This window comes from Prionailurus viverrinus, chromosome D2 (genome assembly GCF_022837055.1).
Source record: "Prionailurus viverrinus isolate Anna chromosome D2, UM_Priviv_1.0, whole genome shotgun sequence".
Lineage (NCBI taxonomy): Eukaryota > Metazoa > Chordata > Mammalia > Carnivora > Felidae > Prionailurus > Prionailurus viverrinus.
Genome location: NC_062571.1, coordinates 15,422,885 through 15,449,614, shown reverse-complemented (window position 1 = coordinate 15,449,614; position 26,730 = coordinate 15,422,885). Strand labels below are relative to the sequence as shown.

Genomic DNA, 26,730 nt, shown 5'->3' with positions numbered 1-26,730 from the left:
CCTGCAGACCCATAACCCGTGCCGCTCTGCGCGGGCACTGTGCACGAACTCTGTGCATGAGTGCTGTGCCCGAACGTTGTTTACGAACACTGCGTAAAAATGCTCTGCGTGATCGCCGTGCACGAACGCTGCGCGCGAACGCCGTGCGCGAACCCTGTGCACGAACGCAGTTTATGAACGCTGTGACGAATGCCCTGCACAAACGCTGTGCGTGAACGCCGTGCACGAACGCCAGCCAGACCTCAGCCTCAGCAAGTGCGAGGGACACAGATTCTCATCTGCGTGAGGTTTCCCTGATTTGTCATCCAAGACTGCTCAGGGAAACAAATGATCTGTTAGGCCACACGGGAATAGCGGTTTTAATCACACAACAGTGAAACTCTAACCAGAAGTGGGGGAGCTCCCCCCCCACCCCCCCGCCAACGTCTGGATGAAGGCCTTGGTGGTAAAGACCTACCTTAACCACTTGGTTCGGAACCACATCCTGATGCCGTCCAAAGTGACGGGGCCGCTCCAGACGCTCTGCAGCTGCCTGTGGGTCCCTAGATAGGACGTGGTTAGTGGGGAGACGTACATGGGGTACCCCAGGGGCTGGTCACAGGAGGAGTTAATCAAGTTTCGGAGGACCTGCTTGTTGTTCTGGATGCTTCCGCGCTCCGGGTTGCGGTTGCGAAGGAATATGAGCTCTTGCTGCTGCCCGGCCCAGAGGCCGCGGACACATTCTTTGTTAACCTGCAGGTGGGGGAAGGAACGGAGAGAAAAGCAGATGGTGGCATGTGTTTTCAGTCTGTTGATTTTAACCTACGGAGAGCGACCGGGGCTATGGGTCTGAGTATCTGTGACCACAGGACTTTGGCCTAAAGCTGTTTTCACAGTCAAGCCGGAGCCGCGGGCAGTCCTGTAAGATGGGTATGATGCCACTTTCATGGGGAAACAGGGCGAATAAGAAAGCTGTTGCTTTGGTCCAGTGGTTCGAGGCTATACGAAGAAAAGAAACACTGGTAAGAAAGCCCCCAGGTCCAGGGATAGGTTATTACAGAAAGTTCTGGAACTTTGGCGAACTAGAAAAGTGTTTAAAAACAAGGCAGATCCTGACCCTCATCTACACGCGTGTCTACCAGGACTCCTCGCCAAAGCCCTTGTGGACACACTGGTTCTCACAGGCTCGAGGGACCCTGGCCCCTTTGCCCACCTCCGCTCCTCCGAGACTGTGTCCCTGAGACGTGACCGCTGGTGCCAGCCGGGAGGTAGGAACACTGTACCTTGATCACCTTGAAGCTCAGAAAGGTCCTGTGGAGCATGATGACCTTGTACTCGTCAGTGCCCTCGTCCACCACGTGACGCAGGGTGAGCAGCTCCTCCTTGTTGGACAGCACGGCGCCTCTCCAGGCCGGGTCGCCCTCGTGGCAGATCACGACTTTCTTCTCAAAGGACTGGATGGCCTCATAGAGGACCCCTGGGTCTTCATATTCATCGGGGCAAGTGAACTGGTCCTGGGGGGGAAAGAGGTCCATGTGCGGGCTCGGGGAAGACCAGCGAGCTGATCCGTGGGTGAGTGACCACATGGCGACTCGGCCGGTGACCCGAAGGGCCAAGTCCACTCCACGTGGACTCTCTTCCCACACTCCTTCCGAATCCTGACGGGGTAGAGGACACGTCCTCGTCCCATTGTCCTAACCGCTGGAACGTGCCTAGGGAAACAGCTTTCAGCCTTAGGTTTCTCTGCCTTTGCAATACAGTTTGGGTACTTCTGAGATGTCATTTTCGGTGGCCAGCTCCCCTTCTCTGTCCTAGCGGGACATCACCACCCCCCAGCAGCTCTTGCAGACCAGTCACCACCGCTGAGGTCAAGAATATCTGGACGGCCTCGATGCTTAGTTACACGCCCGCTCACAAACGTCATGCCAAGAAAAGGACTATGTTTTTGAAAAAGGCTTTGTCCCCCATCATGTTTCAGGCTTATCCTTTTATAAAAAATGGATTGTTGTTTTGGTTTTTACCTGGTGAAGCTTCAGGGACATCCTGATGGCCGGGGCGACAACTTTATGCAGAAGGTCCATGTCGGCAAATACCCACTCGTCTCGTGCTGTTATTCTAAAGTCACCTTTGAAGAGGGTGTGAAGGCCATACAGGAAAGAGTCCAGGCTGAAAAGCAAAGTCCAAATTACTGTTTGTTCCCACTGAACAGTGTTCAGAAACCTGTCGCTTTGAGCAAGGTCCAAGCCCCCCATCTGTCACGCCAAGAAGGACCTTCCAGCCTTTAAAAGCCTGAGCAGCCCAGAGTGTACCACTGCCCGGCCAGAGCCTGCACCCAGACCCGCACCCCCACCCCGATAGCCAGGGTCGTGGTCAGCCTCAGTAGCTGTGGGAGCCACCCCAAGCCACTCGTGCTTGATGTCTGAGTGTGACGGTGCAGGCCGTGGTCACCGCGAGCCCCCACATGCAGGTGCTCTATTCCAGGAGGCCCAGCGGTGACCTTCTCGGGGGGTGACTGACAGGGCCACCTGGGGACCATTCTCCTTTGCGTTTCTCAAGGTCTCCTCCAGGTTAGGTCACTCATAATAAAAACTGGATTCTACCACAGGATGCAGAGAAAGCAACAACACCCGTCGGAATCCCGAATCGGTCATTTGGATTGTCTGAGCACTTCCGTTCCCCAGGCACGCCCTTTTGTGAATGGCTGCTGGAAATGGAATACGGGGGAGGGTTAGAATGAAAGGCCAAAGGGTTTTTCAGGATTATCCAGGTTTTCACGTTTCTGAGCTTTTCCTGCTCTGCTTCCATTTCCTGCACATAATTGAGCATTGCCTGGACCCAGAACACATGGCTTGCCCAAGGGAAATCTTTCATGGTCTGGGTCCTTTACGTCTTGGATGAACGTCAGGAACCCGGGTTTGGGAAAGGCGATGGATCCCACATAATGGGGACAGGAAGAGGTGTTCTTCCTCTCTCCTTTATTTCCACTCACATCCTCCATCACAGCCACCGCGAAAGACCCTGGCCTCTCACATCCCTGAGAGGTAGTTATGAGGCAAGTACAAGAAACAGCAGTCCTGATAGGGCTGAACTGGGACAGAATGAGCAGGAGAATGTGTGAGAAGGAAAATCTCTGAGGATGGCCGCTCATAAGGATTTAATGAGTTGGCTCACTGAGCAAGACTTTTGATTCAACGCAGCACATTAGACCTGCACGTCAGGGAAATAGTTGCACTGATTGCTATTTTAGCATTTCGTTGCAAAATGTACCGCTCGCATTAATTTCCTTCTGGAACCCTCTTGAGAGGGACGCCGTGGCTTCGAGTCAGAGCAGACTGTGGGAAACGGAAGCAGCCAGGGTCTAGGCAGGTGGGGGCTTGGGGTGCTGTGGCTTGGAGGAGCCCAGAACCTTCCAGAAAGAGTTCCAGGAGGCAAGCCTTCCCGAAAAGCTCTCCCTTCACAGAACAAAGACTTCCCCGGGGCTGTGGGCTCAGTGGCCACCTGGGAGGCACCGATGGGGGAGGCACAGGACGGCAGGGCCGAGCACAAGTTTTACAGCGACGAGTACTATCTGCTCTCAGCTGAAAACCGCCGAAAATGCCCCCGTCACCAGATGAGAGCTAAGCCCTGCAAAGGAACAGCTAGATGCCAGAACACGGGTGGGTTTTATCCCGGAGAGGCTGCCTACACACCCGGGAAGAGAAAACACTCCTCCAGACGCAGGGATGGGGGTGGCGGCAAAGGAAGATTACGGGGCTCGCCCAGACACCCAGAGCAGCGTCTGCAGAGAAAAGAGCAGAGCAGGGAGTTCAAGGCGCCAGCGTCTTGTTTCCCGGAGCATGTACATGGCAGCCACAGGCTGCTTACTTATCAGGACGGAAAGCGGGAAGGCCCCCAACAACAGATGCTTTACTCGTCATTTCTCTTTTTGGAGAAAAATGACACTGTGGCACGTAAGGCTGTTCTTTTCCAGTGATTCTCAATGCAGAAGGCAAAGCCTGAACTGGCATTTCCCTGGATTGGGGGGTCTTATCCCTCGCACCTTAAAGGTAAAGGCATCCTAAAAGAAAGGTGTTTCATTACCTGCCTTTTATCCTCCAGAGAATGAAGGGGAGGGAGGCAGAGGGATGTATCGAGCGGGGGGAGGGCTTTCGGGGGAGGGGGCAGAGAGCGCGAGGTCTCCAGGAGGCCTGCAGCATGTTTCTGATTTGGACCGTCATAGGGCTTTGTCTTTTTCAGATTCCGCTGAGAGATGACGAGCCCCCGCCCCGCCGCCAGGCCAACAGCTGGAGTAGACAGTCAAGGTTGACCTTCATGGGGATAAACAGCCACCCCCACCCCCATCCCCCTGTGGTCCTCCCCCCCACCCCACCCCACCTGGGATCATCCTGTCCTGTCACAGAATCTGTTGGCCGGGCAATCGCCAGCTCGGGGGTTGCTGTGTCCAGCTGTGTGGGGTGAGGCCGGGGACAGGTCAGAACAGGTTCCAGAAGAAACCTGACACGTGTATGGCCGTGTGTTAAAGAAGCGCACCCACACGCACACAACCAAGGCCGTGGTGCCAACATAAAGCACCAGCTTCCGTGGCCCTAAAGACATGCCAAAATCTCAATAGAAACCCCACTAGAAAAATATTATTCCTTCTCACGACGGCGAGTAGCTGGTACCTGAGCACAGCTTCTTTTTAATGGAAAAGACCTGTATATGTGGCTGAGGTTGTAACACCATACCTCTCGACCCGAGAGCAAATGTCTGGTCCTGCCCCTGCACCTGACTCCATCAGAGGGGCCGGGTCTGCACCGCTTCCCGCTTGGCCCTGAGCCACTCTCCGGCAGGGCTCGATCCCCGCTCCGCAGGGCGGGGACTAGAGTAACGAGCTTGCCGTCTTCACTACGTGTGCATTCATGCACGTGTGTGTGCCAACGTGCGCAGATGTCCCAGCCTCTGCCTCACAGGGACTCTGCCATCCCAGCAGACGCCAGCAACTGCAAGGCTGGGTCTCAGTGATCTTCTGCTCGTCCAAACTCCTGTTGTCCTCACTGCTGATACTCTACCTCACGCAGGGCCCAAGGCTTACGCTTTAAGTGGTCCAGCCCATTTCAGCATCCTCCGCCATCGCCTTACAAGGACAATTTGAGGATGGCCAGTTGCAGCAAAGGCTGTTTGCACCGTCTTGGAACTCGGCTTTCTTTATTCACAGAGGCATCCTCTTGGCTCTGCTCTAGCCCGAAGTTCCTTTATCCTCCCCTCTAAGCCCCACTTTTGCTCACACTGACTGGACCAGCCCAGCTCTCACCTGCACCCTCGTTCACTGGTTCTCAACTGCAGGCAATCTGGGCCCCTGGGGGACATCTGGAGACGTCCTCGTGTGTTACAGCCGGGTCGGGGGTGCTGGCGTGCTGTGGTGTCTCGTGGGAAGAAGTCAGGCAGGTTCACGGCCACGAGGCACGGGCTGGTCCCCACAAGAAGGAACCACGCGGCCCAGACGCTCACAGTACCTCTGCTGAGCCGAGAGGGCTGCTCTCTCGGGGAAACAGAGGACCACTGGAGTTTGCGGATTTTCAGTTTTGGACAATGGGGTCATTATCTGGGATCCAGCTTTGATGCATTTTAGCACTGGGAGGGAGACGGCTTTAAGGCTGGGGTCGTTTCTGCAGGACTCACAGTGGGCTCCCCAGAACAACGACTGATTTGTTCACTTGAGCCCATTTCCAAACAGGCCCCTGCACTATGTGTTTACAGATCAGCACGGCGAAGAGCCTTCTGGTACCTTCGCCATAAACGGAGAGCTTGGAGAACATATGCGAACAATTAAGTGTGATTTGCAGGCTGGGCTTCCGATGCTTGCTGATTAGTCACGGGGCTGCGGAAGGAGCCCCGCCTGTTTGCCTCGGTCGGTATTCCAGACCCAGAGAGTATGTCCACACGGAGAGCAAAGCACACCTTACGGGCGCTTTCTTCCCTCCGTGCTACTCGGCCACACGCACTGGCATCACGGCTGATTCCATCACCCCTGGCCACGTTCTCCTGCTAAAGATTCCGCCCCCCCCTCCCCCCCCGCCGACAAGAACAAACAAACATGGTCCAGTTGCCCAGTGAGACAGAAAGATGGGGACGATTTCCATTTTTCTGCCGGTTTGTGGATTACTAAGCGCTTTTCATCCCATCATCTCGTCTCATTTTCGTGGATGCCTGCACAATTTCGATTATTATAACCCTCTTCTGTAAGAGGAAACAGGCCAGCAAGGATGAGAAAGAGGCAGGCGGGAACAAATGTTCAACATCTCATCGCGCTGAGGACGCGTGGGAGCAAAGCCACGGCTCCCCTCCAGCTACCCACCTGGCCAGAAACCCAGACTTGCTTTGAGAGTGTGTAACTGGAAGATGTGTGTTCGAATGAACTAACCTCTGTACTCCCCCACACCTCACCATCCTGACGTAGTCACCAGCCATTTTCAAAAGTTTAAATTAGTGTATACATTCAGCACACGCCCCGCATCAATGGCGTATTTATAATTCCTTCATGGATTCTTTACCCAGGAAGCTAGTCTACCGGCTCTGGAATCAAACCAACCCGTGGTTTGGATCCCAGCTACCTCCCACCTGGTAAAGGGCACTCCGAAAGAAAGCAGTGGTGTCCCTCAGGTAGGGCCAACGTGCCTTACTTGGTTTTAGAGTTCAGGTACCACACAGGGGCGCCTGGGTGGCTCAGTCGGTTGGGTGTCCGACTTCGACCCAGGTCATTGATCTGGTTGAGAGTTCGAGCCCCGTGTCAGGCTCTGTGCTGACGGCTCAGAGCCTGGAGCCTGCTTCAGATTCTGTGTCTCCCTCTCTCTCTCTTCCCTTCCTCTCTCTGTCTCCCAAGAAATAAATAAATATTTAATAAAAAAAAAAAAGTTAGAGTTCAGGTACTGCACAGAGGGGCAGCATATGGCCCAGAAGGGCTGGAGGGATGCCTAAGCTTCAATTTTGGCTCTGATACTTGTTGTTATTGGCAAGTCCCTTGTCCTCATTATCGTCTCTTTCGTTCTGTGTTTATCCTTAGGATCAAGCTTGTCCAGGTATATGTGGGGGCCGGGTGGGGGCTTGCTAGGATCTCTTCACATGGGGGACTGGGTGCACAAGTATGGTTTGAGGACAGTGGACATGTGTCAGTGGGGGGAGGGGACAAATACACCCCAGTGCCCCGCATTCATCTGTCCTCTGGGACCCATGCCTGAGTCCTGAACGAAACAGGGGACATGTCCAAGAGCGCGGGATGGGGGTGGGGGTGGGGGTGCACTGAGCACAAGGTGGCGGCAAATCCCACAGGAAAGGGCCCTGGGCCAGCAGGACGGGGCAGGGGGTGGCGCGGAGGGAGGCACAACCCTGAGCACCGACCACAGTGAGCTTCGGGGGCCGTGAGTCCCATCGGCAGCTCTCCACAACACAGGCCTGCGGAGGAAAAGCCGTCAACAAGGGGAGCTCAGGGGTGTGAGGAGGGAAAGGTGGGTGCCATGGGGTAGCCCAGCTGCCCCAGGGAAACATCCACACGGATGGGGGCGACCTGAGGGATTCCTGCAGAGGGGACAGAATTAGCGGTGGCAGAGAGCAGTGTCAGCAGCAGGAGTCTGGAGACTGGGCAAGACTCCGCCGTGGTGAATCACCAGGCCGGTCACTTCTCTGCGGGTTGGTTTTTCCAGCTGTAAAATGGGGCCAATGACCGTACTGCCTCATCCTCCGTCAAGCCTTTTTACTTGACGTAAACTCGCGTCAAGGGCTGAGCACCGCCCCCAGTACACACAGAGCAAGCACACTGTAAATGTTCACTGCTGCCATTATCCTCATTTCAGCAGAAGCTTCAGATCTAAACAGAAGGATGTTCACACCGCAGAATCCCGCCTAATAACTGGAGAGCAAGTGTGCGGCCTCCAGTGTTGCTGTTTCAAATAAATTCCAAACAAATTGTGGAATCGTAATTCCCAAGTGAGAAATAAGTCAAAGGCAAGCTTTGACGAGAAGCTTTTCAAAAACACATTTGACTTCATGACGTTTGAACACCCAATAGTTCTGTGCTCCCTCCAGCCTCCCTGTCGATGGGGTCAACTGTCATTGTCCCGTGCCAGTGTTTCCCAAGCCTGGCCCCGAGGACCCAAGGAGTCAGCCACAGGGCAGCTGTTCAAAATCAACCAGAGATGTCCCGACCCAGTTCCTGGAGATCCTCAGTGGGTGGTTTGTGATGGGACCTGGGGTCTATGTTCTATGTTCTGATCGATCTGCCCAAGTAATCTTGAGATTTGGGGCTCAGGGGACCAGAGAACCTGGGTGTCTCCTAAAGAAGTCCAGCCATCAGAGAAGCTACGAAGCTGACCACAGAGTGGAACCCATACACCAGGCCAGGGCAGAAGACCTCCCCAAGCAGTATTACAGTTTAAGGTCCCAGGAATGCTTGCTTCTTTTTCTGGGCTATAAATTCTTTCCTCTGCTTCAAACTTACATGTTTTCTACAGGCTCCAAGATTCTGATTTCAGCTGGATGACCCGATTTTAATGGCCTCCCGCACAGGGCTTGACATAGCGCACCTACGGCTGGCTTATTTGCCTACTGTTTTTCATGACTACGCTGATCTTGGGGTTCTCTATCCTCTTGGAACCCTAGTCTGCTCCCAAGAGCCAGTACAATTTCTTCCTCAGGCAGACATGGTGCTGCTATAAAATGCCACCATCTTTTCGCCTTTATCTCTATTAACGGAGCACCTGCCAGGCTCCACTTGCCGCCTTCCATGTACTTGAAGACCATCGTCAAGCTATCTCTTAGCTTGGGGCCAGGGAAACTATTTTGACTTCCTGTGAAGGCATCCTTTGATGTATGTGTGCCTTTCTGCAGTGGGAGACCCAGTTCTTCAAAGAAGATAGGTCTCAAACACCAAATCTCAAAAAATTACCAGGGTTTACTTGGAACCTCCACACTAACCCATTCTATCTCCAAAACACATCAACATTTTAAGACACTGTATTTTTTGTGGTCTTTGCTCGCTTGTATTCAGCTTCTCATTTAAGGTTTCGCCAGTCCCCAGCCCCCACCCCAATGTGCAAAGGCTTGCTGCTGGCCTCTTTCTCCTCCCCCGACCCCTCCCATTCCACAGCCTCCTCCAGGAAGCCCTCCAGTCTTCCCTTCCAGGCTCTGGAAGAGCAGGGGCAAGCCTACCCCACTAAGGTCCAGCAATAAAGTGCCTGATGTAGAGTGAGGGGACAGAACCCAGGCAACACAGCTCCTGGCCCCCTAGAGCCCTCCCAGACCCAGCTGAGGGGAGGCCCTTGGACGACTCCAACAGCTGCAAAGGGGCTACATGAAACCCCAGTTTGGCTGGGATTGCCCCTTCTCAGCCCCAAAGTCTCCTCCAATAGGTAGAAAGCCTCACTGCTGGATGCCAGTGAGAAAAGGGGGGGCCTCGCTCTTTAAGAGCCAAACTAATGGCAGCTGAGTGGAGGGACTAAGAAAACAGCTGAAGGTTTATCCCTTTCCTGTTAGATTTCCCCCAAACTCTGTGGGAGTTTGCGCAAAAATACCCTTAAGTTTCCAGAAGGAGGTGAGGAAGGGAACTCCAGTCCCCCAGGGATCTGAGCCCCCCAGTAAAGGGTGGTGATTGGAGGGGTCCAGTCTCAGGGAGGACAGATCCAAGAAGGTCAATGGGGAAAGGGGGAGGGGGTCTCAGACTCCACGTTAAACCTGACACAGGCAGAAGGGCGACCAGAGAGGGGGCAAGGGTTTTGTCCAAAGTCACTCAGGGCACAGCCAAGACCCGGATGCTGGCTCCCACTTCTAGGATCCTCACACCCACCCCGGATGTCTGGGCCTGGCCTCCAGACAGCCCCGCTCCATGGAGCTTCTCTTCTCCCAGGCATCATTCTCAATTTAGTCATTCTCCCTAACTTTGCATGTATATATTTTTATTTCTCGAGGACTGTCCATCAGAGCTGTGTCACTGTTGTAAAGTCAAAAATATGTCCCCACTAAATCTATCAAATAAAGTAGAGCTTGTGACTTATGCTAGGCTGCTGTATAAGACCCATCTGGGGCGTCAGGGTTCAAAAATCATCTGTTAGCTCTTTAACATTAAATATGTGAGAACGACCTGTGCATAAAGTACACCTAAGGGAATATTCCTGATTTTAAAATTATGCAAGAGGGGCCCCTGGATGGCTCAGTGGGTTAAGGGTCCGACTTCGGCTCAGGTCATGATCTTGCGGCTTGTGGGTTCGAGCCCCGCGTCAGGCTCTGTGCTGACAGCTTGGGGCCTGGAGCCTGCTTCGGATTCTGCGTCTCCCTCTCTCTCTGTCCCTCCTCCACTCATGCTCTCTGTCTCTCTCAAAACAAAGACATTTTTAAAATATTTTTTAAAAATTATGCAAGAGTATATTGTGTGCATGCTCAGACGCACACATGAAGGTCATGGGCCACTCACACTTCGAACGTACATGTAACTATATAGTAAATAAAATATTAGCAAGTTGAACCCATAATTGTATAAAAAGAATAATATATCAGGACCAAATAGAGGTTATCCTAGAATTTGCAGGCTATTTCAGCATGAAGACCTCTATGAATGTAAGTCATTACGTTAATAGTTTCAAGGAGAAGAAGATCATCTGATGCCTGACCCCACATTTTAAAATAATTCAGCATCCTTTCCCGATAAAAGCTTTATCTAGCAATCTAGGAAGAGGAGGAAACTCCCTGGCTTGCTAAAATGGTCAGTTGGAAGCCTGCAACAAACCTTACATTTTACTGCTAAAATATTACTCTCGTTCCCTGAAACATCTGGATTAAGGCAAGGATGCTGTTGTGGGCAGAATAACGGGCCCCCAAAGATGTCCATATCCTACCACCTGCAGCACGTGAATATGTTACCTTAAACACTGGAAGGAAATTTTGCAGATGTGATTAAATTAAGAATTTTGGGAAGGGGAGATTATCCTGGACTATCTGGGTGAGCCCAATGTACTCAGAGGGATCCTTGTGAGTGAAAGGAGGAAGCAGGTGAAGTAGAGTTGGAGTCAGAGAGGGATTGAAAGATGCTGCACTCCCAGCTGGAAAGATGGAGGAAGGGCAGCCTCTAGAATAGGCCACGGATTCTCCCCTCAGAGCCTCCGGAAGGAACACAGCCCTGCAGACATCCTGACTGTAGCCGAGCGAACGCCATTTTGGACTTTTGATCTCCAAAACCGTAGGGTAATTATTAACTTCTGTTGCTTTAACTCACCAAGTTGGTGGTAATTCGTTATAGCAGTAATAGGAAACTAACACAGATGCCCACTTGAACACTGCACTGGGGGGTCACAGCCAATGTAATAAGAAAAAGGATTGAGGATAAATATTGGGGGGTGGGGGAATGCCAGAATTGTCATTATTTGCAGATATGTCTTTCCACCAGAAAATCAAAGAGAATTAATTGGAATATTATGTTTATAATAGAGTTCAGTAAAGGCACCCAAAATAAGATCAAATTTAAAAAAATCACTGGGGCACCTGGCTGGCTCAGTCGGTTAAGCACCCGACTTCAGCTCAGGTCATGATCTCACGGTTCGTGAGTTCGAGCCCTGCATCAGGCTCTGTGCTGTCAGCTCAGAACCTGGAGCCTGCTTCAGATTCTGTGTCTCCCTCTCTCTCTGGCCCTCCCTCGCTCACACTGTCTTTCTTAAAAAATAAACATTAAAAAATGTTTTTAAATAAAAAAGATAAATCACTTTCCTGTATATCAGCAGTGACCAATTAAAAATGTGACAGGAAAGATTCTATTCCTAATCACAATAAACCTATAAAATATCCAGAAATAATCCATCCAGAGATTACAAATCTCAAAGAAAAAGAAAATTTTACCAAAAGACATTTAAAAAACTGAATGATCACAAAGATACACCATGTTACTGACTACTGTTTATTTTCTTTCTCAATCTGTAAATTCCAGACAATATCCATCAAAATTCCAGCAGAGGTTATTATAGAATGTAATTCTGAATTTCACCTGAGGAGAACTTGAGTGAGAATAGCATCCACCACAAAACAGCAAGAAAAAAGTAAAAACAGGAGGACTAGGCTTATCAGATAACAAAACTTCTATCACTCTAGTAAACCAAACGGTTTTGTTATTAGAGAGATTGATCACTTTAAACAGAAGTGTAAATCCAGAAGCATACCACCTATGACTGGGAATGTAGAACGTAGCATACGGCAAAAGTGGTATTTTAAGTTAGTGCTGTTTTTAACTAAGTGACCAAATCACTAATGAGAAACTACTTAGCAAATGGCATTGGACTATCAGCTATCCATTTGGGGGAAGAAAATGGATCCCTATCTCTCATCATGTATGAAAATATATGTGAATTTGTTGTGAGCCAGTAGTCAAGGGGGCTCATTCTCCAACACATACTACTACTTGTTGGCCCAGGCCATTCCCCAGGGCTGTGTTTTCAGCGAGCATCCTTGAGGGATGAAATGACAACTTTTTCTGCTAAGAAAAGGCTGGTTCCCTAAGCTCAATGAACATCTCTGGTCAGGGAAAACAGGATCTGCATCACCCCTGTGGGCCTTGGGGGCAAGGGGAACTGAAAGTAACACACTAATGCTCATGCTGCCGCTGCGCTATGAGAAGCAAAGTCCTTTGTCTCTGACCCAGGAGTCTCGTATCCTCTGACAGAATCCATAAAAATGTAACAAGGTAGGAAGAGTAAAATCAAATCCTAAGACTTGACAGGATGCAAAAACTCAATGGAAAGAAGTAAAAATATACAAGTATCAGAGGAAAATGGAGGATACTATTTTTATATCCTGGAAGTAAAAAAAAAAAAAAACAATTTTAAGAAAGACACAAAATCCAGAAATTATAAATTAAAATTTTTAAAAAGTGTGCCGTAGGTAAAAATAAGTCAAGTGCACCTTGATAGAAAATATTTTTAACATATATAAATATCTTTTTAAAGTTTTTTTAAAAGTTTATTTATTTTGAGAGAGAGAGAGAGGGAGAGAGAGAGAATCTCAAGCAGGCCCTGCACTGTCAGCATGGAGCCTGATGCAGGGTTTGATCCCATGAACTGTGAGATCATGACCTGAGCTGAAATCAAGAGTCAGATGCTTAACCGACTGAGCCACCCAGGCACCCCTTAAAGTTTTTTTTTAATGTTTATTTATTTATTTGTTTTCAGAGAGTGCGCACATGTGTGTGAGCAGGAGGAGAGGCAGAGAGAGAGAGAGAGAGGGAGAGAGAGAGAATCCCAAGCAGGCTCTATGTGCCCGATGCTAGGGCTCGATCTCATGAACCATGAGATCATGACCTGGGCTGAAGCCAAGAGTTGGATGCTTAACCGACTGAGCTACCCAGGTGCCCCAATAAATATTAATATCTTAATATGAGAATACCTTCTAAATATCATTAAGAGCCTAATAAAAATGGGTAAAGCATATACATGGGCAGTGGGAAATTGACAGAAAAAAAATACATCACCAATAAATATGTAAAATGATCCTTACCCTCACTATGAATAATGGAAATGCAAATTAAAATGAGAATGAGATAATTTTTCACCCAGGAGACCAGAAAAATTAAAGATTGAATATCCGGCATTAGTGAGGATATGGCCAAACGCTCTTGGCTGGATTACAAACTGGGGCAGCATTACTGGACAGCAATTTGACTCTATCTATAAAAAATTACACTTAAACATTTTTCTTGAGCTGTGGAATCTTTTTTTTTTTTTTTTTTTGGCAAGAAAAACCATTTACTGGATTCTAGCATATACAGTGTAGAGCACAGCTGTTCGGCTGAGGTAGAGGTGGGGGCCCTGCCACGGTCCAGCCTCCCCTCATACTGCGTCCCTCCCCACTCCCCATGACACACCCGATGAAGTCAGAACTTCAATGCCATCAGGCCCCCAAAGCCGTTGGCCCAGGGCAGAGTGTCAGTTGCCTTTAGTCATCAGAGATGGCATTGGAAGTATGCTGCAGGATTTGGCGATGGTAGGGGACCTCTTAGTAAAAGGAACTGGTCCCAGATAATCCAATCTTCCCCCAGAGTACTGAGAATATGGTTCCCAGATTTATCTCATCACTATAAGCAGAGCTGATGCGGGAGTAGGAGAAATTGTTTGAAACAAAGAAAATCCCATCAAAACCGGGTTTAAAACAAGCAGCTGGTGAGCCTGGTGCTTCAATCAAGGAAGAAATAAATAAAGCAGACCAAGCAAGAAACACCTGGATGGGGAATATCTGAACAAGTCACACAAAGAGCAAGATGGAAGAAGTCTTTGAAAGTAGCTTAGGGAGGAACTAAAAGAATAAATCCTTGAGGCATTTTATTTGCAGTTTGCAAAGAAAATTCGGAATTTATTATTATTATTTTTTTAAACCGACTTCAAATGGGTCAAACAGAAGATCAGCTGCCTGGAGGCTATGACTATCTGAAGATGCATTTTGTGATTCCAGAATCTTCTGAAGCCCTTCCCCAACCACACTCTCTATTTAGCGAAGAGCCCCTTGCAGCAGCCACATCATCCTGTTTTACGAAGCCCACACACAAGCTTTCTGCTAGGCTTTCAATCATCAAATTTGGCCCCAGACGACCCCAGAGGAAACTGTCGGGGTCTACAGCATGAGGCTGAGTCAGGCGGGAGAAGCCAGTCAGCTCCTCCCCAGGGTATTCCCTATAACAAGTTCTAACTCCACACCAAAATGGTCAGTTAGCATTTCTCACCTGTGAAGAACATCGTAAAATTCAGAGATGTGGGAGTTGTGAGAATAGCTCTACCTCGGTGTTTACCTTTTCCTGTGCATGACTCAAGGCTGCTGCGTCCAGAGAGAAATGAGGAGACGTGCCCACCATACCACTTCACCCCTCACCAAGTCACACACCGAAACTGATGACACCCTTCCAGAACTTTCCACTGGTAAGGGCTCACAGCCGTCCCCTGCAGAAGGGCATTCGGGAACCGTCAGCAAGTCCCCCTCGACTTACTTAGTGCAGAGGCTGTGAAGGTTGTTAAACCAATACATGAGTGGCTTTTGCCATTCAGAAGCTTGTAATCCAGTCTACACTCGCTCCAGCTGAATATCAAAAGAACCCTTTTGGGTTCCAATTACATATATATATATATATATATGTATATATATATATATATATATATATATAACTAATATAATGTATGTCAATTATAGGTCAATTTTTAAAAATTTTTTCACATTTATTTTTTGAGCAATAGAGTGAGACAAAGCATGAGCAGGGAAGGGGCAGAGAGAGAAGGAGACACAGAATCTGAAGCAGGCTCCAGACTCTGAGCAAACGGTTAACACAGAGCCTGATGCGGGGCTCGAACCCACGAACTGTGAGATCACGACCTGAGCTGAAGTCGGACGCTCAACCGACTGAGCCACCCAGGCGCCCCTAGGTCATTTTTTTTAAAAAAGGAGAGAACCTTGAGCTATTTACAAACAGAGCAGGAAGATCTGGTAGAAACAGAGTTTGAAAACACAGCTGAGGGGACATCCAGTTAATCAAAGCCCCGCAGAGACAGGGCAGGGTGCGGTCTACACTGGAGCACAGATGTGATGATTTCCTTTTGCAGGAAAAACGGGGAAAGGGAACGGACGTTTTTATTAAGCATTAATTTTGCTAGAGACCAGGCTAGGAAGTTCCTATAAATGGTTTCATTTCATCTTTTCAGCAAATCCATGGCTTGTAACACAGAAGGCCCTGTACCCATAATCCTGGGGTGTTGGCTGTTCTGTATTAGTGGCATTTCCAAATGCAGAACTCCAAAAGGTCACAGTGCTCAAGAAAGCCTTCTTTTGGACCCAGCAGAATTTATTACAGAAGGAACTATCCGTAACTTTAAAATAAAGAAAATGATTGACAAAAATCACTCAGAAACACCATTGGTGCCGGTACTGTTTCTGCAGGTACCTGAGGGCCATGTTGTGAGCTGCCGTTCCCAGAGCTCGCCTCCCCAGGATGCACAGGGCAAAGGACAGGGTCACTAGAGGGGAGTCCTCATCGCTGTCCAGGTTCTTGGAAGGCTGAAAGAGCAAGGATGTTAATTCAACTCTCACACGGGTTCCAATAGGCAAGGACACAGAATCATAAAGGTCGAGTGTCAGGGGTGTTGTCCGTCAGCCATTGTGGTCACCGAGTTGACTAGAATACCTCAGGGTTGGGGGACTCTCTGCTTCCTGCAGAGTTTCTCTCGTGCTTGGATGTGGAAAAAAAAAATTGAAATGAGGAAGCTACTCTAGAGGAGAGATGGGGCTAACATGTGCCTGTTGACCTAATTCTCTGGAGTTTTGAATATGGCTTCAGGAGAAGAGGGTCAGGGCTTACATTCAAATGAATGCCCACCTTAGCGCCGTCCAATGCAGGGGCAAGACGTGTCTATCACGTGCAGGTGAGGGTTTTCTGTTCTCCCTATAACAAGGAGCCCACTGAACTGACCATTAAGTCCACAATCAACAACTAGATTTAAGGGGTCATCCAAAGTCAGCTTAAAAAGAGAGGCGGGGAAGAGGCAGAAGAAAGAGCCGAAATATCTTTTTGCAGGGCAAATGAAACAATTTCAGGAACCACATGAGGAAAGAGGAACACCGCGGTGATAGCTCGGAATACCCGCAGATTCTTTGCACACCTCAGCCACCTGAAGAGGCTAAGCAAGGGTTAAGATATGAGCACACATTCTCTCTGCTGCACCTGGGAAGGCAGATTCTACCACCTGCTCCTTCCGCGCCCTGTTTTTAATCACTCGAGGAAAGGTTGAGGACCTGGGTTAGTGTTGTAACTTGGTTTGTCCCCTCACGTCCGCTGGCATACCTCATCACTACTAAGGAGGGTGTATTCATTTTGGATCTACTGTCTCTATCAACAGCACATGGATTCGGCTTTTCAAATCCCAGGAAGCAAAGTCAACTGACTCCCTCCCCTTGCTCCTCCCCCAGCTCCTCCTCCTGGCCGAACCTCCTCCTCTTCTTTCTAGAAGCTGTTGTTGTCCTTGGTTTCATTTCTGAGAGGCTGCATTCATCTCCGGAAGTGTCCTCGGCATGTGGGCGATAATGCCCAAGAGACACGACTGCGGAGTGAGATGGGCCATCTTGATGGCTAAACAGATCGGTTGCAGGGCCACAATTCAATACGTTCAGCAAATCCTCCGGATTTCAGCAGAGATATCCTTTGTACAGAAATCTCCACAAGCAGCTCTAAACAAAGAAGTTTCCAGACTTTCAAAGCTATGACAGACACTTAAAACGGTGCTAACCCTGAGCACAGTATAGAGAGAAATATACCTTCAAGGCTCCTCTATTGGAGAACGTGGTATGTGAATTCTTCCTTTTAATTTTGTCTAAGTGTTAAATAAACATTTATCCAGATGCTAATGTTCTGTCTGCCATACAGTATAAGAGACGGACTTGATAAATGCTCCTTGTTTTTTAAATTTAATTCAGTACCTCCAGCCCCCACCTCCCGGACCTACCTCTTGTCTTTTCCGCGCACAGTACTGAATCCATTCTAGATAAACGTTACAGTAGCTGGCTCGTGTTATCCCCTGGAGACACGGGACGTAGTCATCATCGGTGTTAATGTTGAACATTGCGAGGTCACGCTCAATGTAATGCCACTTCGCAAAAGGCTGCAGGGACTTCAGAAGTGATTCGTTTTTGATCCACAAGAGAAGTTTGGGGGACGTTACCATATAGTATATGATGCTCTGCAGACAGAAAGCAAGATTTTGAGCCCTTAGAGCCGTTCGAAAGACGCAAAGACTTCTTATTTATTGTATTTCATGAAGTAAATCAATGTCAGGGAAGTATGAGACATACTTGGTTTCATGGCATTTCCTGCCAGGTTTAATGCTTAGGACTTACTTGAGACATTCTAAAGTGTCCTGTCTTAAGGGTCACCACAGGGATGAGGGAAGTGGGAAGAACAGGACGCTAACAGAATGTACCAGAACAGAATTTCCATGGTGAGGAAGAATGACAGCCAGCCCTACCCCTTCAGAGAGAGACACACAAGAACACCCTTGGGTTGCCACAGGCTCCTGTGGAAGCCACGGGTGGCTGATCCTGCTGAAAGACACTGGGGCAGACCCTCTCCCGAGACCCCAGCTAAAGACTGTTTAATGAACAAAAACAACAAAATTCTCAAAAAACGTTTTTTTTAATGTTTATTGATTTTTGAGGCGGGGGAGGGGCAGAGAGAGAGGGAGACACAGAATCTGAAGCGGGCTCCAGGCTCAGAGCTGTCAGCAGAGAGCCCGATATGGGCCTCGAACTCACAGACCTCGAGATCATGACCTGAACCAAAATCAGATGTTCAACCGACTGAGCCACCCAGGCGCCCCCAAAAACAACAAAACTCTTATGGAAAGTACTTATGATGTAGAACTGTTGAAACACACATGCACACGTAATCCGGGGTGCCCAGACAGTGGACATCTGTGATGCCTTCAAAATAACCCGTGTTTTCCCCTCCATCAGACACTCCACTGAGGAATACCCCAACTGGGGAAAATGCCACCCTCGGGCTTTCTTCTTCTAAGTCACAGCTTTACTGAAAGCCATCTTGCAGTTTGCGAATGAATGCGTCCTTCAGAAAGGCTAGCGCCCGGCCTGGAGAAGTCAAACAGTCGCAGAGAAAACGAAAATCCAACTCGGATGTGGGTGCATCGGCAGCAGCGGTAGTATACCTTCATTATAGCCTTCTGTACCCTTTATTATCGCAGGCAACTGGAAGGGGTACTCAGTGCCACTGAGGCTGGGGCGGCCCCGGGAACGTGGCTTGTATGTCACCTGGGAATCGCCGCAACAGGGAAGGGCGGCGTCTGGTGCAACAGAGGCAGCGATGCACGCCCCCGTGGCCCCAAACCCCGTGGCCCTCTCTGATTATAAAAAGACATTCTTGCCAAGGGAGAGGGCAGAAAGGAAACCACATGGCCCGGACCTGGCCAGGGCGTAGGTGGCTTGACCCCCGTGACTGAGCGGGCAGAGACACACTTTTCCAGGCAGGCTCCTGCCCTCTCTCCTGCTCTTCCCTCCCTTCGGCTGGGACACGAGATCCGGAGCACCAAGGTTGGAGCTTGCTGACGAGTGTCCGGTTTCAGGTTATCTGAGGAGTCTGAGCAGGTGAGTGGGTGGACGCATGGGGTCCGTGGATTCGGGCCAAATGACGGCAAAGGCCGGACTCAGCCGTTCTCGGCTGTTAGGACCGACGGCAGCCTGGACTTCGGGAAGGCTAATCTGCGTGCAGCTCACGGCGTGTGGCCTGCCTTCTTAGGGGCATATTCTCTGTAAGCCTCCCCCACCCGACGCCAAAGTGGTGGAGCGGGGACAAGGAAGTCCGCGGTTCACACGCTCTATCGTTCCTGCGGCGCTGCACCCAGGACAACCCCGTCAGCCTTGAGAAGCCCCTTCAGTATAAGGAGGGAGGGGACAGGGCGGGAAGGAAGAAGGAGGAGGCCACAGGAGGCTGAGTGGGAGGCAGAGAGGACAGAGGCGGGGGTAAAGTCCGCTTCTCTTCATCTTTCGGAGATTTCAAACAAGACAATGAGTGTAAAGAACTCAGCACGTGGCCTGGCACACAACCTCTATTTGGCATATAAGTCCTTGGATCTAGGACTTACCCATGCAGGGGCTTGAGGCTCAGGGAGTCCGTGCTAGCAGCCCAGGTGAGGGGTGAGGGGTAGGGGTGAGGGAACAGAAGGCATGTGGGGCCGGGAGACCGCTGAGTCTGTGGCGGCCACCAGAGTGCCTTCCAATATTCAAAAATGTTGGTTCTGAATCTGGAGGGTTGTTTTTTTTTTTTTTTTAATGTTTATTTTTGAGAGAGACAGAGAGACAGAGTTCAAGCCGGCGGGGGACAGAGAGAAAGGGAGACACAGAATCTGAAGCAGGCTCCAGGCTCTGAGCTGTCAGCACAAGCAGGGCTTGAACTCACGAACCCTGAGATCACGACCCGAGCAGAAGTTGGACGCTTAACCAACAGCCACCCAGAGGCCCCTGGATCTGGAGGGTTTTCTACGACCGACTTGCTGGCAGGATAATTTAAAGCTTTTATGAACGTGGGGGGTTTAAACAGCTGACCCAAAGTTACAAGCACAAGAGGTTCTGTGACTGGCCAGAGGCAAGGTGTCTCAGCTGACGGTTACAAAGGGTACGAAGAAAGTGGGTCCGTCTGAACATCTGGCTCTAGCAAACATCTGGTCTGGTCTTTCCCCAATATGTCCCAATCACATGTACCAGATAGGAACAACAAACAAAACTTGGAGGGCGTTTACTTTTTCGTTCATTTCTAGGGAGGAATGAAAATAACCCCCTCGACCGATGCAGTCAGCATAGTTAATGAGGAGTCTGAATCCCAGAGGTTGAAACTTCCTCCTCCAGGTCTGGCAGAACCTTGCAGTGTTGACTTCCCAGTGCTGCCCCGGCTCGGCTCCCCAGTGCACGAGGGGAACCCGCTCTCCTCGCCCCGGAGAAAACACAACACACCCCACGGTGGCAAACCATACTCCATTTCCATTTCGCGTAGGCAGAAATCCCGTCGGGGAGACAGAGTCCACGAACAGTGTGAAATCCTTCCGAATCTGTCAGGATGAAACGGATACAACACTAAGTCGACCCGGTAAGTGAGGACAGGGAGAATGAATGGACGGCACAGAACCACGTGGAAAGCGAGACCTCTTCTGAATTCATCCACCGTATCTGGCTCCTCCAGCAGGGATTCTCCTGGTTTCTCATTTTCATTGTAGATCAGCATATTCTATCAGACAGCTCGTTCTAGGAAGGGGGCCCTGGCAGGCAGACCCACACATGCGGTCTTCCGTTTCTCATTCTGCAAGGCCAGCGATAAGCGCATCTCCTTTCTGAAAGGCTTGGACAGGAAAGACTGGCAGCAGGAAAACCAGGCCCTGGCAGAAAGCGGATTCCTTGACTGCTCCGAGGGTTTTCAACACAAATAAGTGGAGGGGAGCTGGAGGAGGCACCGGAGAAAACCCTCCAGTCGTCAGGAAGGAAGTGATTGCAAGTATATTCCTACAGGGTGGGGGAACTGACCCAGTTTATTAGGAGATTAAAAAAAAAAAAAAGAAATCCTTTTGTGTAATGGAAATACTCCACGCCTTTCTTCCTTTCTGATTTGCCTGCCCAATAAAAATAACAATAATGACGACAAAAAGAATGAAACCCAACTCTTGAAACTTTGAGCAATTCAGAATAACAAAGGCAGTCTTGTTCGCCGAGTAACCAAGGTTTTTACCCTCAAATGCTGTTTCTTCTGTTCTGATAGCCACTGGGTACCCCTGAGATTTTCTTTAACTAGCTCCACGGGGGGACGGGGGCAAGTTCTGAGCTACCCCACAGCACAGGGCGGGCAAGCACTGAGTGCCGCAGGCAGAGAGAGCCCCGCACGAACAGGCCCGTTGATGCTGCTGGGAACTAACCCACCTGCCACCCGACCTGGGCCCCTCCTGAGCACTATTTTGGAATTTAAGAGAATTCTGTTTCTGTTGAGCACGAATATGTCCGTAGTGGTGCCCAAGCTTAGTTGTGTATCAAATCACTTGGGAAATGAGTTTAAAAATAGGGGGGCTAGGGCCCCTCCCCAGGCCCACGGAGTCAGAATTTCTGGGTAGGACATGCAAGTCTCTGATTAGCCAGCTTACTCGGGGAGCCTGGTGCCAGGGGTCTGCCCCAGCTCGCGAGCAGCGCCCCGCCAGTAACGAAGCAATGCGCCGGGTGCCTCTCCTACCCACCTCACACTCCCCCCCCTCTTGGAAAACAGAGTTAAGGGCATTGTTTTCCCACAAACTAAGTATTATCTGGCAGGTTCTGGGCGGGGGTGGGGCGGGGGGAGCTCCTTCAGCCTCGGCTGCTTTCACATTATCCTGGACTTGTTTATCAGGAAACTGGTAAACTGTCATTTTAGAAAACATACGGGGGATTGGGAGGCAGGAGAAGAGGAAAGTGAGTATCAATCTAATTACCAGCTCAAGGGAGGGGGGCCTCGAAAAGCAGGTCCCGGAGTGGTGCCCCCAAGGCCTCTGGAAAAGCCGAGAGGGGAGACCCTGAAAGGGCACCTCATCCTTTCCCTCTCTCTTCTCTCACTCGTGGCGGCCTGCTGGCTCCCTCATGTGCGGCTGGGTCTGCCCACAAGTCTCACTCACGGGAAGGCTGTTCATGGGGAGCTCCCGATTCACAGAGATGTGGCTCAGTGTTGAACACATCTGGATCTCATCCGCCCGGACTCTATGGCCCGGACCCCGGATCCACATTACCTGGGACCTTTGTTCATTCAGTCCAAAAAATTCCCTGGATACCTCAACACACAGGTCGCCACACCGAAGGCTGGGGACCCAAAGAGGAGTCAGGTGTGCGTGGCTCCCGTGCCGAGGGAGGTGCCGGAAGATGCAGGTGAAGTGAACGCCGGGCAAGGGCCCCAAGGGAGCCTGTGAGCACAGGGAGCATGAGGAGAGAAGGGCAGGAGGAGGAAGTCTGGCAGGGGTGGGGGCGGGGGGTACCGGAATGCGTGTGCAAAGGGGGAGATGGGTGGCAGTGTGGAAACTCTACCGGAAACAACGGTGGAAAGTTCCAGATGGTTTCTCTCTGGGTTCAAGGCGGCTCAGAATGCACTTTCCTAACCCCTCACTGCTGGCACAGGACAACCTTCCGGCCCCTGGGAGACACCAGGAATGTAATGTGGCAGCTTCCAGGAGCATTTCGAGGGGACCACTGGTGCATGCCCTTGGTCTTCGTTTCCTGTGTCCTCTCCTCCATCCACTGGAGCCTGGGGCTTACCTCTTGGAACATGAAGCGGGGGAGTCACTTAAAATGGTAGGGCTGGCAGCTGGAAGGAACCTGGGTCCCTAGGACTTCCTGGAACAGACCCACAGAACAGAACCCCTCCGTTCTTCATTCACGTGTGACAGAAACACACTTCTCGTGCCAGCGTGCCACAGTTATCTCGTGACCCCCCCAAATCTACCCCCAGTTGGGACGCCGAGTCTGCCCAGGGCTGACTCTGTATGAAACGTCTTGCAGCGCAGTTTATAATGGCCAAGGGAGCAGACCGTGGAATCATGAGGCAGGAGGTCACCAATCCCTGATGTGCTTTCCCAAATCTTCCCCGATGTATGCAAGGCTGGGCAAAACAGCCACAGTTTTGCATGAGGCAGGGCTGTAAATTCCTGCACCCCTTTGGCATACATGAAGGTGGTGAATACGAACCACTAAATCTGTTTTGAATATTCCGCACAGGAAAGGGTCTCACGAACATTTCTCATTACACCTGCCTTGGGTGTGATACTCAAGAATTATTTAACCTTCTGAACTCTTTACAGTCTGTCTTCTATTTCCTGTAAACTTGAGCAGTATTGACGCACACGTGGGGCTCTCCTCGGTAGCTATTCCAAATTTCTAAACGTCTTTCTTTTAGTTGGTTGAGACTCCTGAAGCTTCAGGCACCTGTGTTATCTGCCTACTTTGTATTTCCTCATTTCTGCTGGGCCACCTCTCACAGCCTCAGCTGGCAGGGAGTCTGGGATCTCAGACGGATGAGCATCCTCGTTTTAAATGCCATTAAAATGTGGACCCCTGTGAGGACCAGGACCCAGGGTTCCCACCATGCAAAGTGCTCCCTCTGAACAGAAGCCCGTGCAAAGACTGCCCCCATTAGACCCAACTGTCCCTCTGCACCCTCGCTCAAGGTTCATATTTGTTTCCCAGGACACTTCACTCCAAACCGGCACATTTTCTGAGGTTGAATATGGGTTAGGCAGACGCGGCCCCAGAGCAACAGGAAAACTATGTCATTAGTCCCAAACGAGTGAGGAAGAAAGGCCGTCATAACTAATCCTAACTGGATCATTTCGCTATACTTTTTTTTAAATTTTTTTTTTTTTTTTTTTTCAACGTTGATTTATTTTTGGGACAGAGAGAGACAGAGCATGAATGGGGGAGGGGCAGAGAGAGAGAGGGAGACACAGAATCGGAAACAGGCTCCAGGCTCTGAGCCATCAGCCCAGAGCCTGACGCGGGGCTCGAACTCCCGGACCGAGAGATCGTGACCTGGCTGAAGTCGGACACTTAACTGACTGCGCCACCCAGGCGCCCCATACTTTTGAGTTTTTATTTTAGGCTCAAAAAATAATTCTGGTTCTAGGGTGGAAATTGCAGAACATCTAAATCGGTAACTTGTGGCACGTAAATGCTGAGGTTTGGTGATATTTCCAGGACATTTCAATTTATCGTCACCAGCATCACCGTAGCTGTGCTGTGTTAGAAAGGAAGACACAGATTTAGGGAAGGAAAGGAACTGTCTATTAGTGGCCACGCTTAGGATGTGACTCAAAGCGTGAGCTCCAGGTTACCTCAAAGCCCTTGAGGATTTTTCGCAAAACCAGTGGTTCCCAAACCTAGCTGGGTCTCAGATTCAGAAGATGAGGAGAAGCTGCAGCATCTAGTCTTTTGCAAATCTCTCTGGGAGCCTCTTGAGCCAGCCCCGAATGATTACTCAGACAAGTGTCCCGGGGCCCAGAGCAGCGATACCTTGATGTAGTATCGGATGAGGATCCTACGCAGGTCAAAAACCTGTAGCATGGTGGCTGCGTTGTTGTCTATGATGCTGTAGCCCTCCAGGATGTACTGTGTTCGTGTGATCTCCCAGGTGAGCCAGCGGAGGTTGAATGCGGCATTGCAGGACAACAGGTGCGGCAGGTGGCCTGGTTTACAGCAGCAACAGCCTCTGTCGTCCTCATCACCTTCCATGATGGCCTCGACCTCTCTCTGCTGGCAGTAGGTTCCTGGCAGAGCACATACAAGATGGAAGTTATACAAGGAGTCACTGGGTTAACCTTTGTTCACAATGGATTTTCCCCGGCCTTCCCTGGAGGGGAAGACACCGAAGAAAGTCTGGGAATCAGGAGGATAGTTTAATTCTTAAATTCCCAAATAAGTCACCATTCTCATTGTCATTAACTCTTTTCTTCATTCATATCCATTCGGATTCTCAGCTCCTCCCCATTCATGTGTGTGTGTGTGTGTGTGTGTGTGTGTGTGAGAGAGAGAGAGAGAGAGAGAGAGAGAGAGAGGAGACAGACTTGCACGGTGCTCATGGACACCAAGTTGAAAGGCAGTACAGTTATACTCTTGAGTTACCTTTACCAGAAACCTGCAGGTCACAGCTGAGCAGAGAGGAGGCTAAACAAAGGTGGCAGGTGGAGATGTCTGAGAGCAAGTAAGTGCATGCTGATGTGTTTTTCAGGATGGAAAGCTCCCTGCTTCTTTTCTGGAAGAGCTCCGTTGCCTAACCATAAGGGCAGACCACGCATGCCACCTCACCTCACATGACTGAGAGCATGGATGTTGGGGGGGGTGCTCAACGTTTTTGTCAATGATTTAAAGGGGAACATACACAGTGTGCCAACGACATAAGTTACTGGCACTGTCTGGAGTGCAGAGTTGTGACCTAAAACGATCTTAGCAGACAGGATGGTGGACTGAAACTAACATGCTGAAAAACTAACAGGAATAAATGGAATATCCTGCATCTAGCTTCAAAAAACCAGCTGCACACTTTGTGAATACATGCTAGCGTATTTTACAAGTACTCTGGTAGTTGCACGGATCATAGGAACCAGAAAACAGGAACCGAAAGATCCTACTCGGAGTGGTCCCTCAGAACCCTTGGATGTTTTTAGCTTAGGAGAAATGTGGTTTGACTTCTGTTGGAGGAGATCATGCTGGCTGCTATCCAGAGAACGGACTATAGAAGCAGGGGTGGGAGCCAGGACATCAGTTAGGAGGCTGTTAGTTAACACACATGACACAGTGGTGATTTGGATAAAGGCCATTGGGGAAAGTATGGAGAAATGATCACATCTGGATCTCTCTGAAGGTAGTCTGTTAGGATTTGGAAACCAATTTGGATGGGAGATGTTGAAAAGATTCATGAAGAATGGTGTGAAGTTTTCTGACCTGAGCAAGGTGAAAAGTGAAAAGACTGTCCACGGAGATGGAGAAGATTGCAGGGCGAGCAGCCTTTGGGTGGGCTGAGGGGAAGATCAGGAAGTTTTTCTTCCATATGTGAAGTTTAGCTGTTCGCTATTAATCAAAATGGAGATGTCAAGTAGACAGTTGGATTAAGAAATCTGGAGTTCAGGGGAAGGGTTCTGGCAGAAATTCATAACATCTGAGAGAATTATCAGGATATAGGGGCGATTTAAAGTAATCTGGGAGAAAGGACAGGTCTGAGAGCTGAGCTCTGAGCATTCCACTCAGAGGCTGGGGAGGTGAGGTTCTCCCAAAAAAATGATTGGCTAGAAGTGGCCTGTGAGGTCAGAAGAAAACCAGAAAGAAGCAAAAGGCAAGTTAAAAAAGAAAAAAAGAGTTTCAAGGAAGAGGGAACATCAGCTATGTTAAATGATGCTTATAGGTCAAATTACCTGGGGAATTAACTGTGAGATTTGGCCATACAGAAGTGAATGATTATCTCTGCAAGAGAGGTGTAGGTGTAGTGATGAGTGAGGGAGGGGATGCCTGCTTGGAGCCAACAGTAGGGGAGAGAAAAAAGCAGGGACAGTTAGTGTAGGTAACACTTTTGGGGAGTTTAAAAATCTTTACGACTTTATTCTATTTTTGGCCATTTATTGCATAGGCTGGAACCTCCTGCACAATGTTAAATAAATGTGAGTTTAGGGGGCAAGTATTCAGTCTTTTAGCATTACATAAGGACACTAGCTGTAGGTTTCT

At 49.8% G+C, this 26,730-nt stretch overlaps 1 protein-coding gene across 1 annotated transcript in view; it reads right to left on the bottom strand.

Moving 5' to 3' along the window:
* LOC125147565 (pecanex-like protein 2) overlaps window positions 1–26,730 on the bottom strand; it is a 291,684-nt gene that overhangs the window by 12,480 nt on the left and 252,474 nt on the right. Inside the window, exons 27-32 of the mRNA XM_047824659.1 lie at window positions 24,529–24,782; window positions 17,463–17,696; window positions 15,908–16,020; window positions 2,001–2,145; window positions 1,263–1,493; window positions 458–732 (exon numbers count right to left, since the gene is read on the bottom strand). Coding sequence (XP_047680615.1) covers window positions 458–732; window positions 1,263–1,493; window positions 2,001–2,145; window positions 15,908–16,020; window positions 17,463–17,696; window positions 24,529–24,782 — 1,252 coding nt within the window. The remainder of the gene's footprint in view (window positions 1–457; window positions 733–1,262; window positions 1,494–2,000; window positions 2,146–15,907; window positions 16,021–17,462; window positions 17,697–24,528; window positions 24,783–26,730) is intronic.